The following is a 14,184-nucleotide window of genomic DNA, read 5'->3' as shown; positions in this document are numbered from 1 at the left end:
TCAGTTTTAAATGGCCTCCCCTTTATTCTTAGACTGTGTGGCCCCTGGTTCTGAACTCCCCCAACATTGGGAACATTTTTCCTGCATCTAGCTTGTCCAGTCCTTTTTATAATTTTATACATCTCTATAAGATCCCCTCTCATCCAACTCTCTCGGTGAAAAAGTTTCCTCTCACCTCAGTATTAAATGGCCTCCCCTTTATTCTTAGACTGTGGCCCCTGGTTCTGCACTCCCCCAACATTGGGAACATTTTCTCTGCTGCTGCTGGCCTTGATTTTAGATTTTAGAGATACAGCGCGGAAACAGGCCCTGCGGCCCACCGAGTCCGCACTGCCCAGCGATCCCCACACATTAACACTATCCCTACACACACTAGGGACAATTTTTACATTTACCCAGTCAATTAACCTACATATCTGTACGTCTTTGGAGCGTGAGGTTTAGATGGAGTCAATGGAAGGGAGGTTGGTTTGTGTGATGGTCTGGGCTGCGTCCACAACTCTCTGCAATAATAATAAACCTAAACGTGACCAGCCCATCTCTCGCATTCACATTTCCCCTGCTTCCATCTTCACAATTCACCCAGCATGCTGATGGTGTGACTGACCTTGGCTTGTGATTGTTGTCCTTCAGAAACCATCCACTGGGTTTGCTCCTCTCCGCCAGTGAGCCGGAATTCCGCACGGGGGAGGGGGTCCGGGAGTGCCGGGCCTCGGAGTCGCTTCCAAAGGGGAAGATGCTGACTTTCTTGGCCTCGGCTGGCGGGTGGACTTTGGGGGGGTCGGCGGTGGAGAGGATGGGGGCCGCGGCGTGCACTGGCTTAGTCCCTTGCCAGCCACCCACCGTCTCCCCCTCCGTCTCCTGGCCCAGGCCGTCGGAGCGTGGCCGCGCTGCCACCCCGGCGACGTTCACCGCGATGACCGGGGGGACCACCCTGACCTCCGGTGCGTCCACTCCGCTCGCCGGCCGCTGCCGAACCTCGGCCAAAGCCCCCGGCCCAGGTCCCTCCGCCTTGCCGCCAACGCTGTGGTGGGAGTGGCACAGGTGGGCGGGCACGGGGAGCGAACCGCAGGCGGATTTGGTGGAAGGCTCCTCGCGGTAGACGTGACTGCCATTAATGCAGAGCAGAGACCGGGATATGGCACTGGTCTTCAGGGCCAGGTGACTCGGGTGGATCTCCAGAACCTGGTTGACCTCGTCGCTGAGAGCTCTCTTGTGTGTCAGTAACTTGGCCAAGGATGGATTGGTACCTAGTGGATGAAGAGAAGAAACACAGTGGCACAATTACTGGTTAGCCACTGACAAACCTTGAGCCCCACCGCAGGGACGTGGACTTACCATCGGAGCCTGCGATCGCTTGCCTGGGATCGATGCTCCAACCGCGGCCTGCGGATTTCAACATCGAGGAGCTCGCAGTCTCCGGTAGAGACCGATGTCGGGAGCGCCAAAGAAGGCAGAAGGTTTCAACCAGCCCCGACCCGGGGTCAGACTGCCCGGCGTGGTGCAGCTGAGCTTGATCGCCCCGACGCGAGGGCCCAACCACCGGCTATGGGAACCAAGATCGTCCCGTCAACGGACGGCTCGAGGAGAACAAAGGGAATAGATTGAAATTTGTTTTCCCCTTCCAGATTTTTATCTGAATGGTGTCAAGTTAGGAAAAGAGGACGTACAACGAGATCTGGGTGTCCTAGTGCATCAGTCACTGGAAGGAAGCATGCAGGTACAGCAGGCAGTGAAGAAAGCCAATGGAATGTTGGCCTTCATAACAAGAGGAGTTGAGTATAGGAGCAAAGAGGTCCTTCTGCAGTTGTCCGGGCCCTAGTGAGACCGCTCTTGGAGTACTGTGTGCAGTTTTGGTCTCCAAATTTGAGGAAGGATATTCATGCTATTGAGGGCGTGCAGCGTAGGTTTACTAGGTTAATTCCCGGAATGGCGGGACTGTCATATGTTGAAAGACTGGAGTGACTAGGCTTGTATACACTGGAATTTAGAAGGATGAGAGGGGATCTTATCGAAACGTATAAGATTATTAAGGGGTTGGACATGTTAGAGGCAGGAAACATGTTCCCAATGTTGGGGGAGTCCAGAACCAGGGGCCACAGTTGAAGAATAACGGGTGGGCCATTTAGAACGGAGATGAGAAAAAACTTTTTCAGTCAGAGTTGTAAATCTGTGGAATTCTCTACCTCATATGGCATTGGAGTCCAATTCTCTGAATGCATTCAAGAGAGAGCTAGATAGCGCTCTTAAGGATAGCGGAGTCAGGGGGTATGGGGAGAAGGCAGGAACGGGGTACTGATTGAGAATGATCAGCCATGATCACATTGAATGGTGGTGCTGGCTCGAAGGGCCAAATGGCCTCCTCCTGCACCTATTGTCTATTGTCATCACAGCGAGGAATGTGGAGGAGTCACTGTGGTTGATGTTCATGTTTAAATGTGTTTTGTGTGTCCTGTTGCTTCTTATTGGTATGACTGTATGGCAAATGAAATTCCTCGTATGTTGCAAAAAATACTTGGCTAATAAAGTATGATTATGATTATGAAACCTCATGGTGTGTGTAGGAAGGAACTGCAGATGCTGGTTTACACCGAAGATAGACACAAAATGCTGGAGTAACTTGATGGGACAGGCAGCATCTCTGGAGAAAAGGAATAGGTGACGCTTTGGATCGAGACCCTTCTTTAGACCTTTGTAGGCAAGTGGCATGAATGTGGGCTGTTACTTTGAGTATGATACTACGACTTGATAATAACATCCTGATAAGGGGGCCTTGACCCGAAACGTCACCCATTCCTTCTCTCCAGAGATGCTGCCTGACCTGCTGAGTTATTCCAGCACTCTGTGAAACATCACCTATCCATGTTCTCCACAGATGCTGCCTGACCCGCTGAGTTACTCCAGCACTCTGTGAAGCGTCACCTATCCATGTTCTCCACAGATGCTGCCTGACCCGCTGAGTTACTCCAGCATTTTGTGTCTATCTTTGGACAAACTTCATAGTTTATTTTCACTTACAAAATCACAAGAGAAATAGATTGGACAGACACACAAAGCCTCTTGCCTAGAATAAATCGTGAACCAGAGGCCATGGGTTTAAGGTGAGGGGGGGAAAGATTTAATAGGAACCCGAGGAGTAACCTTTTCACACAAAGGGTGGTGGGTGCATGGAACGAGCTGCTGGAGGAGGTAGTTGAGGCAGGGACTATTGCAACATTTAAGAAACAGGTACATGGATAGGACAGGTTTAGAGGGATACGGGCCAAATGTAGGCAGGTGGGACTAATGTAGATGGGACATGTTGGCCGGTGTGGGCAAGTTGGGCTGAAGGGCCTGTTTCCACGCTGCATGACTTTATGGCTCCAATAGCCAGCAATACAACCCCACCACCTCACCCAAAGCCCTTCACACACGAGGGTGGTGGGTGTATGGAATGAGCTGCCGGAGGAGTAAGTTGAAGCAAACACTATAACAGCATTTAGTTTAGAGATACCGCGTGGGAACAGGCCCTTCGGCCCAACGGACCCGCGCCAACCAATGATCCCCACATATTAACACTATCCTACACACACTAGGGACAATTTTTACATTTACCAAGCCAATTAACCTACATATCTGCACGTCTTTGGAGTGTGGAAGGAAACTGAAGATCTCGGAGAAAACCCACGCAGGTCACGGGGAGAGCGTACAACAGCGCCCGTAGTCGGGATCGAACACGGGTCGATGGCACTGCATTCGCTGTAAGGCAGCAACTCTACCGCTGCGCCACCGTGCCGCCCACATACGAGTTAGACATATGTGTCATCCATGCTAACCAAGATGCCCCATCTATGCTAGTCCCATTTGGCCATATTTGACCCATATCACTCTAGACCTTGCAGAAACAAAGAAGAAGAGTCCTGACCCGAAACGCCATCTATCCTTTATCTCCAGAGATGCTGCCTGACCTGCTGAGTTACTCCAGCACTTTGTGTCTATCTCTCTAAATCTTTCCTATCCCTGTACCTGTTCAAACGTCTTTTTAAATGTTATCTTGTTTGCCTCAACTACCTCCTGTGGCAGCTCACTCCATATATTATATTCAGTATTGTGAGCAATATTGGGCGCCATATCTGAGGAAGGATGTGCTGGCTCTGGAGAGGGTCCAGAGGAGGTTTACAAGAATGATCCCAGGAATGAATGGGTTAACCTATGACGAGCGTTTGTCGGCACTGGGCCTGTACTCGCCGGAGTTTAGAAGGATGAGGGGGGGACCTCATTGAAATGTACAGAATAGTGAAAGGCCTGGATAGAGTGGATGTGGAGAGGATGTGTCCACTAGTGGGAGAGTCTAGGACCAGAGGTCATAGCCTCAGAATTAAAGGAAGTTCTCTTAGGAAAGAGACGAAGATAAATTTCTTTAGTCAGAGGGTGGTGAATCTGTTGATTTCTTTGCCACAGTAGGCTGAGGAGGCCAAGTCAGTGGATATTTTTAAGGGGGAGATAGATTCTTGATTAGTACGGGTGTCAGAGGTTATGGGGAGAAGGCAGGAGAATGGGGTTAGGAGGGATGGACAAACGGTTAACCCACTCATTCCTGGGATCATTCTTGTAAAACTCCTCTGGACTCTCGAGCCAGCACAAAACTGCTCACAATATTCCAAATGCGGCCTGACCAGCACCTTATAGAGCCTCAGCATTACATCCGTTTTTGTATACAAGCCCTCTTGAAATAATGCTAGCAGTGTAAATAGAGATCTTCATTTTCTTTCCATCTGATGCTCGCAATGAGTTTGCTTTCTTTACTACCGATTCGACTTGCAGATTAACTTGGGAATCCTGCACCAGCACTCCCAAGTCCCTTTGCACCTCCGATTTCTGGATTCTCACCCCATTTAGAAAATAGTCTACGCCTTTATTCCGACGACCAAAATGCATGACTCCGCACTTTGCTACACTATATTCCATCTGCCACTTCTCTGTTCACTCTCCCAACCTGTCCAAGTCCCTCTGCAGAGTCCCTGCTTTCTCTGCACTACCTGCCCTTCCACCTATTTTCGTATCATCCGCAAACTTGGCCACAAAGCCTTCAATCCCCTCTTCCAAATCGTGAATATACGTCCTTACAGTGTGCCTTACAGCGCAAAAAGTCCCGAGTTTGATCCTGACTCTGGACACTGTTTGGTTTGGAGTTTTTACGTTCTCCCCGTGATCGTGGGTGCGTGCATGGTAAATTGGGGCAATAAGGGGATAGTGACATGGAACTAACGCACAGTCTGAAAGGCTGCAGACATTTGATGAGAGTTAGGTTGATGTATCAAGTTTGAAGTTATATCATCATATCATATATATACAGCCGGAAACAGGCCTTTTCGGCCGTCCAAGTCCGTGCCGCCCAGTGATCCCCGTACATTAACACTATCCTACACCCACTAGGGACAATTTTTACATTTACCCAGCCAATTAACCTACATACCTGTACGTCTTTGGAGTGTGGGAGGAAACCGAAGATCTCGGAGAAAACCCACGCAGGTCACGGGGAGAACGTACAAACTCCTTACAGTGCAGCACCCGTAGTCAGGATCGAACCTGAGTCTCCGGCGCTGCATTCGCTGTAAAGCAGCAACTCTACCGCTGCCGTGCCGCCCGTAAATGAGTAAATTACTAATAAACGACTTACTCTGTTGTGCTTATTGTTGTGGGCCGCACAAAGTGCTTACTTGTGGAGGAATTTCTTTCTGAGGAGGAATGTCTTTAGTCAGAGGGTAGTGAATCAGTGGAATTCATTGCCACAGACGACTGTGGAGGCCAAGTCAACAAAGATTTTTGAAGGCAGAGACAGATTCTTGATTAGTAGGGGTGTCAGGGGTTATGGGGAGAAGGCAGGAGACTGGGGTTGAGAGGGAAAGATAGATCGGCCATGATTGAATGGTGGAGTAGATGTGATGGGCCGAATGGCCTAATTCTGCTCCTCTCATCCAATTATAAAAGGAGTGGACAAGCTAGATGCAGGAAAAAAAATCCCAATGTTGGGGGAGTCCAGAACCAGGGGCCACAGTCTAAGAATAAAGGGGAGTCCATTTAAAACTGAGGTGAGAAGCAAAACTTTTTCACCCAGAGAGTTGCGAATTTGTGGAATTCTCTGCCACAGAAGGCAGTGGAGGCCAAATCACTGGATGAATTTAAAAGAGAATTAGATAGAGCTCTAGGGGCTAGTGGAATCAAGGGATATGGGGATAAGGCAGGCACGGGTTACTGATTGTGGATGATCAGCCATGATCATAATGAATGGCGGTGCTGGCTCCAAGGGCCAAATGGCCTCCTCCTGCACCTATTTTGTATGTTATCACTTATGAAGCTATGAGCTTACTTAGCGTGGGTGTTGGTGGATGGGCGAAGCTTGGGCTGCTGGGCATGTTGGGAGATGTCAGTCCGGCCACGGCAGTGTTGCTGTCGAAACTCTCCGTGGACCTCAGGCTCTGTTGCGAGCTGAGCGAGGAGTTGGACTTGGTCAGGGAGGATCGGTGGAGCTTGTGCTTGGAGAAGAAGCCCCTCTTGGACCTCTTCTCGGGCGTGGCCATCTCGTTGAGGTCCTCGTCGCTGGTCAGCTGCCCGATGCTGCAGGGCACGATGGCGGAGGCAGAGTCGCCTGATGGCCCCTCGTGCTTCTTCTTGCCCTTCACCTTGTCCCTCAGCTTGGCCAGTGGCGACCGGTGCTTCTCCTTGGAGGACAGGTCGAACATGCTCGCCGTCAGGTGGTTACGCACAAACTGCACGCTCACCTGGATCTCCCCCCGCTCCTTCTCTTTCTTGCCCGGCTTCGATGACAACTTGTACCATCTGTGGAGGAACAAGTTCAGCCCATGACTCGGGGAAAACCGCAACGCAGCCAATTGGGCAGCACAGTCAGAGAGTGATACAGTGTGGAAACAGGCCCTTCAGCCCAACTCGCCCACACTGACCCAACAATGTCCCAGCTACACTAGTCATAGAGTGATACAGTGTGGAAACAGGCCCTTCAGCCCAACTCGCCCACACTGGCCCAACAATGTCCCAGCTACACTAGTCATAGAGTGAGACAGTGTGGAAACAGGCCCTTCGGCCCAACTCACCCACACTGGCTCAGCAACACTATTCATAGAGTGATACAATGTGGAAACAGGCCCTTCGGCCCAACTCGCCCACACTGGCCCAACAATGTCCCAGCTACACTAGTCATAGAGTGATACAGTGTGGAAACAGGCCCTACGGCCCAACTCGCCCAACAATGTCCCAGCTACACTAGTCATAGAGTGAGACAGTGTGGAAACAGGCCCTTCGGCCCAACTCAACCACACTGGCTCAGCAACACTATTCATAGAGTGATACAATGTGGAAACAGGCCCTTCGGCCCAACTCGCCCACACCGGCCCAACAATGTCCCTGCTACACTAGTCCCACTTGCCTGCGCTTGGTTCATATCCCTCCAAACCTGTCCTATCCATGTACCTGTCCAACTGTTTCTTCAACGATGGGATAGTCCCAACCTCAACAACCTCCTCTGGCAGCTTGTGTAGGAAAATAACTGCAGATGCTGGTACAAATCGAAGGTATCACAAAATGCAATCAGACTGAAGAAGGGTCTCGACCCGAAACGTCACCCATTCTCTCCAGTGATGCTGTCTGACCCGCTGAGTTACTCCAGCATTTTGTAATACCTTCCTCTGGCAGCTTGTTCCATACACCCAGCACCCTCTGTGTGGAAAAAGTTACCCCTCGGATTCCTATTAAATCTTTTCCCCTTCACCTTGAACCTATGTCCTCTGGTCCTCGATTCCATTACTCTGGGTAAAAGACTGTGCATCGACCCGATCTATTCTTCTCATGATTTTGTACACTCTGGCCCAGAGTAGGGGAATCGATGATGAGTCTCGGTGGCATAGGAATATGAGTGGTAACTTTTTAGTTGCTGCCTCACAGCGCCGGAGACCCGGGTACGAACCTACCTACAGGTGATGTCTGAACGGAGTTTGTACCTTCTCCCCATGACCTGAGTGGATTTTTTCCCGTTTCCTCCAATGGCGAACAGGTTTGTAGGTTAATTTTCTTGGGATAATTGTAAATTGTCCCTCGTGTGTGTAGGATGGTGTTAGTGTGCGGGGATCGCTGGACGGCACAGACTCGGTGGGCCAAAGAGCCTGTTTTTTGGCTCTGTATCTCTAAACTAATTATATGCCCACAGAGATGCCCATCTACACTCGTCCCCCTTCCCGTGTTTGGCCCACACCCCTCTAAACCTTTCCTATCCATGTACTTGTTGTTGTTATTGTTTATATTTTATTCCGAACATGTAAAACAAAAAAAGATAAAAACAAAACAAAATAACAATAAAATGAAATGAACGATAAAATGTTCTCCAGAGATGCTGCCTGACCTGCTGAGTTACTCCAGCACTCTGTGAAACGTCGCCTATCCATGTTCTCCACAGATGCTGCCTGACCCGCTGAGTTACTCCAGCACTCTGTGAAACGTCACCTATCCATGTTCTCCACAGATGCTGCCTGACCCGCTGAGTTACTCCAGCACTTAGACAAATTCTTCATTAGAACGGGTGTCAAGGGTTATGGGGAGAAGGCAGGAAAATTGGAGGCAGATCAGCCATGATTGAATGGCGGAGTGGACTCAATGGGCCGAATGGCCTAATTCTACTCCTTTAAATTGTGAATCTTTGTTTTTATATTCCAGTCCACGTGATGTGGAGTATTGCGTGCATTCTGGTCGCCCCATTGCAAGAAAGATGCAGAGGTTTTGGAGAGGATGCAGAGGAGGTTTGCCAGAATGCCGCCTGGATTAGAGGGTTACAGCTACAGGGAGAGGTTAGATAGACTTAGATTGTTTTCTCAGAAAAGTCAGAGGTTGAGGGAAGACTTGATAGATGTATATAAAATCTCTCTGGGTGAAAATGTTTTTTCTCACCTTAGTTTTAAATGGGCTCCCCTTTATTCTTAGACTGTGGCCCCTGGTTCTGGACTCCCCCAACATTGGGAACATTTTTCCTGCATCTAGCTGGTCCAGTCCTTTTATAATTTTATACGTCTCTATAAGATCCCCTCTCATCCTTCTAAACTCCAGTGAATACAAGCCCAGTCTTTCCAAAAGACTGTGAGTGTTCACTTTATCCGTTCCCCTCATGATCTTGCACACCCTCAGCCTCCTACGCTGCTAAGTGAAAGGTTGAAAGCAGCCGACTGTGATGAAGAGACTGCAGTTGGAACCCTATCTCCCTGCGTCTCACCCATACCGGGCCAGTGATCAATGCTAGTCTATATTCAGCAGCATTCACTTGAACGCGGGCCAAGTCCAAATGACTTGCTCCCATCCTGTGCTCCCGGTGGATGTGGTGTACCTCGACTTTCAGAAAGCCTTCGACAAGGTTCCACATAGGAGATTAGTGGGCAAAATTAGAGCACATGGTATTGGAGGTAGGGTAATGACATGGATAGAAAATTGGTTGACAGACAGAAAGCAAATAGTGGGGATAAATGGGTCCCTTTCAGAATGGCAGGCAGTGACTAGTGGGGTACCGGAAGGCTCGGTGCTGGGACTGCAGCTATTTACAATATACATTAATGACTTGGATGAAGGGATTAAAAGTACCATTAGTAAATTTGCAGATGATACAAAGCTAGGTGGTAGTGTGAACTGTGAGGAAGATGCTGTGAGGTTGCAGGGTGACTTGGACAGGTTGTGTGAGTGGGCGAATGCATGGCAGATGCAGTTTAATGTAGATAAGTGAGGTTATCCACTTTGGTGGTAAGAATAGGAAGGCAGATTATTATCTGGATGGTGTCAAGTTCGGAAAAGGGGACGTACAACGAGATCTGGGTGTCCTTGTGCATCAGTCACTGAAAGGAAGCATGCAGGTACAGCAGGCAGTGAAGAAAGCCAATGGAATGTTGGCCTTCATAACAAGAGGAGTTTGAGTATAGGAGCAAAGAGGTCCTTCTGCAGTTGTACAGGGCCCTAGTGAGACCGCACCTGGAGTACTGTGTGCAGTTTTGGTCTCCAAATTTGAGTAAGGATATTCTTGCTATTGAGGGCGTGCAGCGCAGGTTTACTAGGTTAATTCCCAGAATGGCGGGCCTGTCGTATGTTGAAAGACTGGAGCTCTAGGCTTGTATACACTGGAATTTAGAAGGATGAGAGTGGATCTTATCGAAACATATAAGATTATTAAGGGGTTGGACACGTTAGAGGCAGGAAACATGTTCCCAATGTTGGGGGAGTCCAGAACCAGGGGCCACGGTTTAAGAATAAGGGGTAGGCCATTTAGAACGGAGATGAGGAAAAACATTTTCACCCAGAGAGTTGTGAATCTGTGGAATTCTCTGCCTCAGAAGGTAGTGGAGGCCAATTCTCTGAATGCATTCAAGAGAGAGCTAGATAGAGCTCTTAAAGACAGCGGAGTCAGGGGGTATGGGGAGAAGGCAGGAATGGGGTACTGATTGAGAATGATCAGCCATGATCACATTGAATGGCGGTGCTGGATCGAAGGGCCGGATGGCCTCCTCCTGCACCTATTGTTTATTGCCTTACCACTGTGGTTTGGGTTTGTGGGGTGGGGCGGGGGGGGGGGGGGTGCTGGCGGGAATGGGAAGAGAAATTGCACAAATGAGACTGACTAATTACACAAGATCTACAACATGGAGGCACTGCAGGATCTAATCGGTTGTGGGAGGATTGGTGCCACTGCCGGCTTTATCAGCAGGAAGCAGGGACTGCATCTCCCCCCACGACCATCAACCCTGACTGTCAAAGTCAGACAACTTCCCGAGTCGACACAATGTCATCGAGCCATAGAGTGATACAGTGTGGAAACAGGCGCTTCAGCCCAACTCGCCCACGCCACCCCAACAATGTCCCAGCTACACTAGTCCTTGAGTGATACAGTGTGGAAACAGGCCCTTCGGCCCAACCTGCCCACACTAGCCCAACAATGTCCCAGCTACCCTAGTCCCACCTGCCAGCGTTTGGCCCATATCCCTCCAAACCTGTCCTATCTGTGTACCTGTCCAAATGTTTCTTAAACGTTGCGATAGTCCCTGCCTCAATCACCTCTTCCGGCAGCTCGTTCCATTCACCCACCACCCTTTGTGTCCTTATAAAATCTCCTTATCACCTGGCACACTAACACAATCCAACACACACACGGGATAATTTACAATTTTTCGGAAGCCAATTAACCTCCAAATTTGTACGTCTCTGGAGTGTGGGAGGAAACCGGTGCACCCGGAGAAAACCCACGCAGGTCACAGGGAGAAACGGCAACCTTTCCACTCCCTGCTGCTCGTGTTATAGAGCTGTACAGCATGGAAACGGGCCCTTCGGCCCACATTGTCCATGCAACCAAATTGGCATAATAGTTTAGTTTAGAGATACAGCACGGAAACAGGCCCTTCGGCCCACCGAGTCTGCACCGATCAGCGATCACCCCGTACACTAACACTATCCTACACACACTAGAAGAGTCTCGACCCGAAACGTCATCCATTCCTTCTCTCCTGAGATGCTGCCTGCCCCGCTGAGTTACTCCAGAATTTTGTGAATAAATACCTTCGATTTGTACCAGCATCTGCAGTTATTTTCTTATTATCCCAGTCTACGTGACAATAATAAACTGAAAAAGAGCAACTAACCCATCACTGAGTGGGAGGGAGGGTGTGACTTCACACACATATTGTTGGCAAGCCAGAGAGACGGTGTTGACATCTGTTGCAGATGAAGTAATGTTAGAATACTCAAGCAGTCAAACAACAGTACAGCCCAGGGACAGGCCTTTTGGCCCAGAACATCTGTGTGTACATGCTGTGTAGGAAGGAACTGCAGATGCTGGTTTAAACCGAAGATAGACACAAAATGCTGGAGTAACTCAGCGGGTCAGGCCAGTCCAGAACCAGGGGCCACAGTTTAAGAATAAAGGGTAGGCCATTTAGAATGGAGACGAGGAAAAACTTTTTCACCCAGAGAGTTGTGAATCTGTGGAATTCTCTGCCTCAGAAGGCAGTGGAGGCCAATTATCTGGATGCTTTCAAGAGAGAATTAGATAGAGCTCTTAAAGATAGCGGAGTCAGGGGATATTGGGAGAAGGCACGAACGGGGTACTGATTGTGGATGATCAGCCATGATCACAGTGAAAGGCGGTGCTGGCTCGAAGGGCCGAATGGCATACTCCATCACCTATTGTCTATCTCTGGAGAGAAGGAATGGGTGGTGTTTCGGGTCGAGACCAGTCTTCAGTCTGAAGAAGGGTCTCGACCCGAAACGTCACCCTTTCCTTCTCTTCAGAGATGCTGCCTGACCCGCTAAGTTACTCTAGCATTTTGTGTCCATCTTGCGTGTACATGATGCCAAGACAAACTAATCTCTTTTAACATAAAAGAGGACAGCACAGTAACCCGGGTTCAAACCTGCCCTCGGGTGCTGTCTGTGCGGAGTTTGTACGTTCTCCCTGTGACCGTACCGGGTGCTCCGGTTTCCACCCACACTCCAAAGGCATGCGGGTCTGTAGGTTAATTGTCCCTGTAAATTACCCCTCGTGTGTAGGGAGTGGATCGGAAAGTGGAATAACGTAGAACTAGTGTGAATGGGCGATCGCTGGTCGGTGCGGACTCAGTGGGCCAAAGGGTCTGTTGTCATGCTGTATCTCTAAACTGAGCAACATGGATAGGAATAGTTTAGAGGGATACGGACCGAATGTGGGCAAATGGTGCCAGCTCAGTTTAGTTTAGAGATAAAGCGCAGAAACAGGCCCTTCGGCCCACCGAGTCTGCGCCAACCAGCGATCACACCGTACACTGGCACTATCCTACACATTAGGGACAATTTAGAATTCTTACCGGTCAATTAATCAACAAACCTGTACCTCTTTGGAGTGTGGAAGGAAACCGGAGCATCCGGATAAAACTCACACGGTCAAAGGGTGAACGTACAAACTCTGTACAGACAGCACCTGGGGTCAGGATCGAACCCGAGTCTCTGGCGTTGTGAGGCAGCAACTCTACTGCTGCGCCGCTCAGATGCGGCACCTTGGTTAGCATGGACGAGTTGGGCCGAAAGGCCTGTTCCATTATGCATCTCTAAACTACATGGTAAAGTACAGGTTAGAAGGATATGGGTCAAACATTGGGAACCAGAACCAGGACAGGCATCTTGGTCATCCTAGCATGCAGCACGGTGGCGCAGAGGTAGAGTTGCTGCCTTGTAGCGAATGCAGCGTCGGAGACCCGGGTTCAATCCTGACTATGGGTCTGTCTGTACAGAGTTTGTACGTTCTCCCCGTGACCTGCGTGGATTTTCTCCGAGATCTTCGGTTTCCTCCCACACACCAAAGACGTGCAGGTTTGTAGGTTAATTGGCTCGGTAAATGTAAAAATTGTCCCTAGTGCGTGCGGGATGGTGTTAATGTGCGGGGATCGCTGGTCGGCACGGACCCGGTGGGCTGAAGGGCCTGTTTCCGTGCTGTATCTCTAAACTAAACTAAAAGCATGGACTAGTTGGGCCGAGCGGCCTGTTTCTGTGCTGCATTGCCCGATGACTAGGATGAAAAGACGGTGAGATGGGAGAGTTCAGTGTCGGGCCAGGGATGGATTACCAGCAAGTTTCCTGTCAGGAGCGGCTGCCAAGTTGAATATTCAAGAGCCCCCTGGGATCAGCGGAGCGATGCTGTCTGCACGGAGCAGCAGCCAACGCCCTGAGCCTCACCCACGCTAGTGGATCTGCAGCAGTGTGGGCAGAGAGAGATAAAGAGCTGCCTCCTCCCTGCCCAGCATTGCCCTCTCAACACAGCTGGCTGACAGCACGAAGAAACCTCTCACGCCAACGTTCCACCACACCTCCCAGCAACAGCTTCAGTTTTAGTTTAGAGGTACAGCGCAGAAACAGGCCCTTCGGCCCACCGAGTCCACGCCTACCAGCGGTCCCGCACACTAGTTTAGTTTAGAGATGCAGAGCAGAAACAGGCTCTTAAGCCCACCGAGTCCATGCCGACCAGCGATCCCCACACACTAGTTTACTTTATAGATAAAGCGCGGAAACAGGCCCTGCGGCCCACCGAGTCCACGCCGACCAGCGATCCCCGCACACTAGTTTAATTTAGAGATACAGAGCAGAAACAGGCCCTGCGGCCCACCGAGTCCATGCCGACCAGCGATCCCCGCACACTAGTTT

The 14,184-nt window shown here is 50.0% G+C and overlaps 1 protein-coding gene across 1 annotated transcript in view; it reads right to left on the bottom strand.

The window, feature by feature from the left end:
• Positions 1–14,184, bottom strand: part of LOC144598321 (uncharacterized) — a 73,245-nt gene that overhangs the window by 34,237 nt on the left and 24,824 nt on the right. The window contains exons 2-4 of the mRNA XM_078408322.1: positions 11,655–11,727; positions 6,350–6,819; positions 608–1,250 (exon numbers count right to left, since the gene is read on the bottom strand). Coding sequence (XP_078264448.1) covers positions 608–1,250; positions 6,350–6,819; positions 11,655–11,727 — 1,186 coding nt within the window. The remainder of the gene's footprint in view (positions 1–607; positions 1,251–6,349; positions 6,820–11,654; positions 11,728–14,184) is intronic.

Source organism: Rhinoraja longicauda, chromosome 1, assembly GCF_053455715.1.
Source record: "Rhinoraja longicauda isolate Sanriku21f chromosome 1, sRhiLon1.1, whole genome shotgun sequence".
Taxonomy (NCBI): Eukaryota; Metazoa; Chordata; class Chondrichthyes; order Rajiformes; family Arhynchobatidae; genus Rhinoraja; species Rhinoraja longicauda.
Note: the sequence above shows the minus strand (reverse complement) of the source record. Positions and strands in the feature narration are given on the sequence as shown.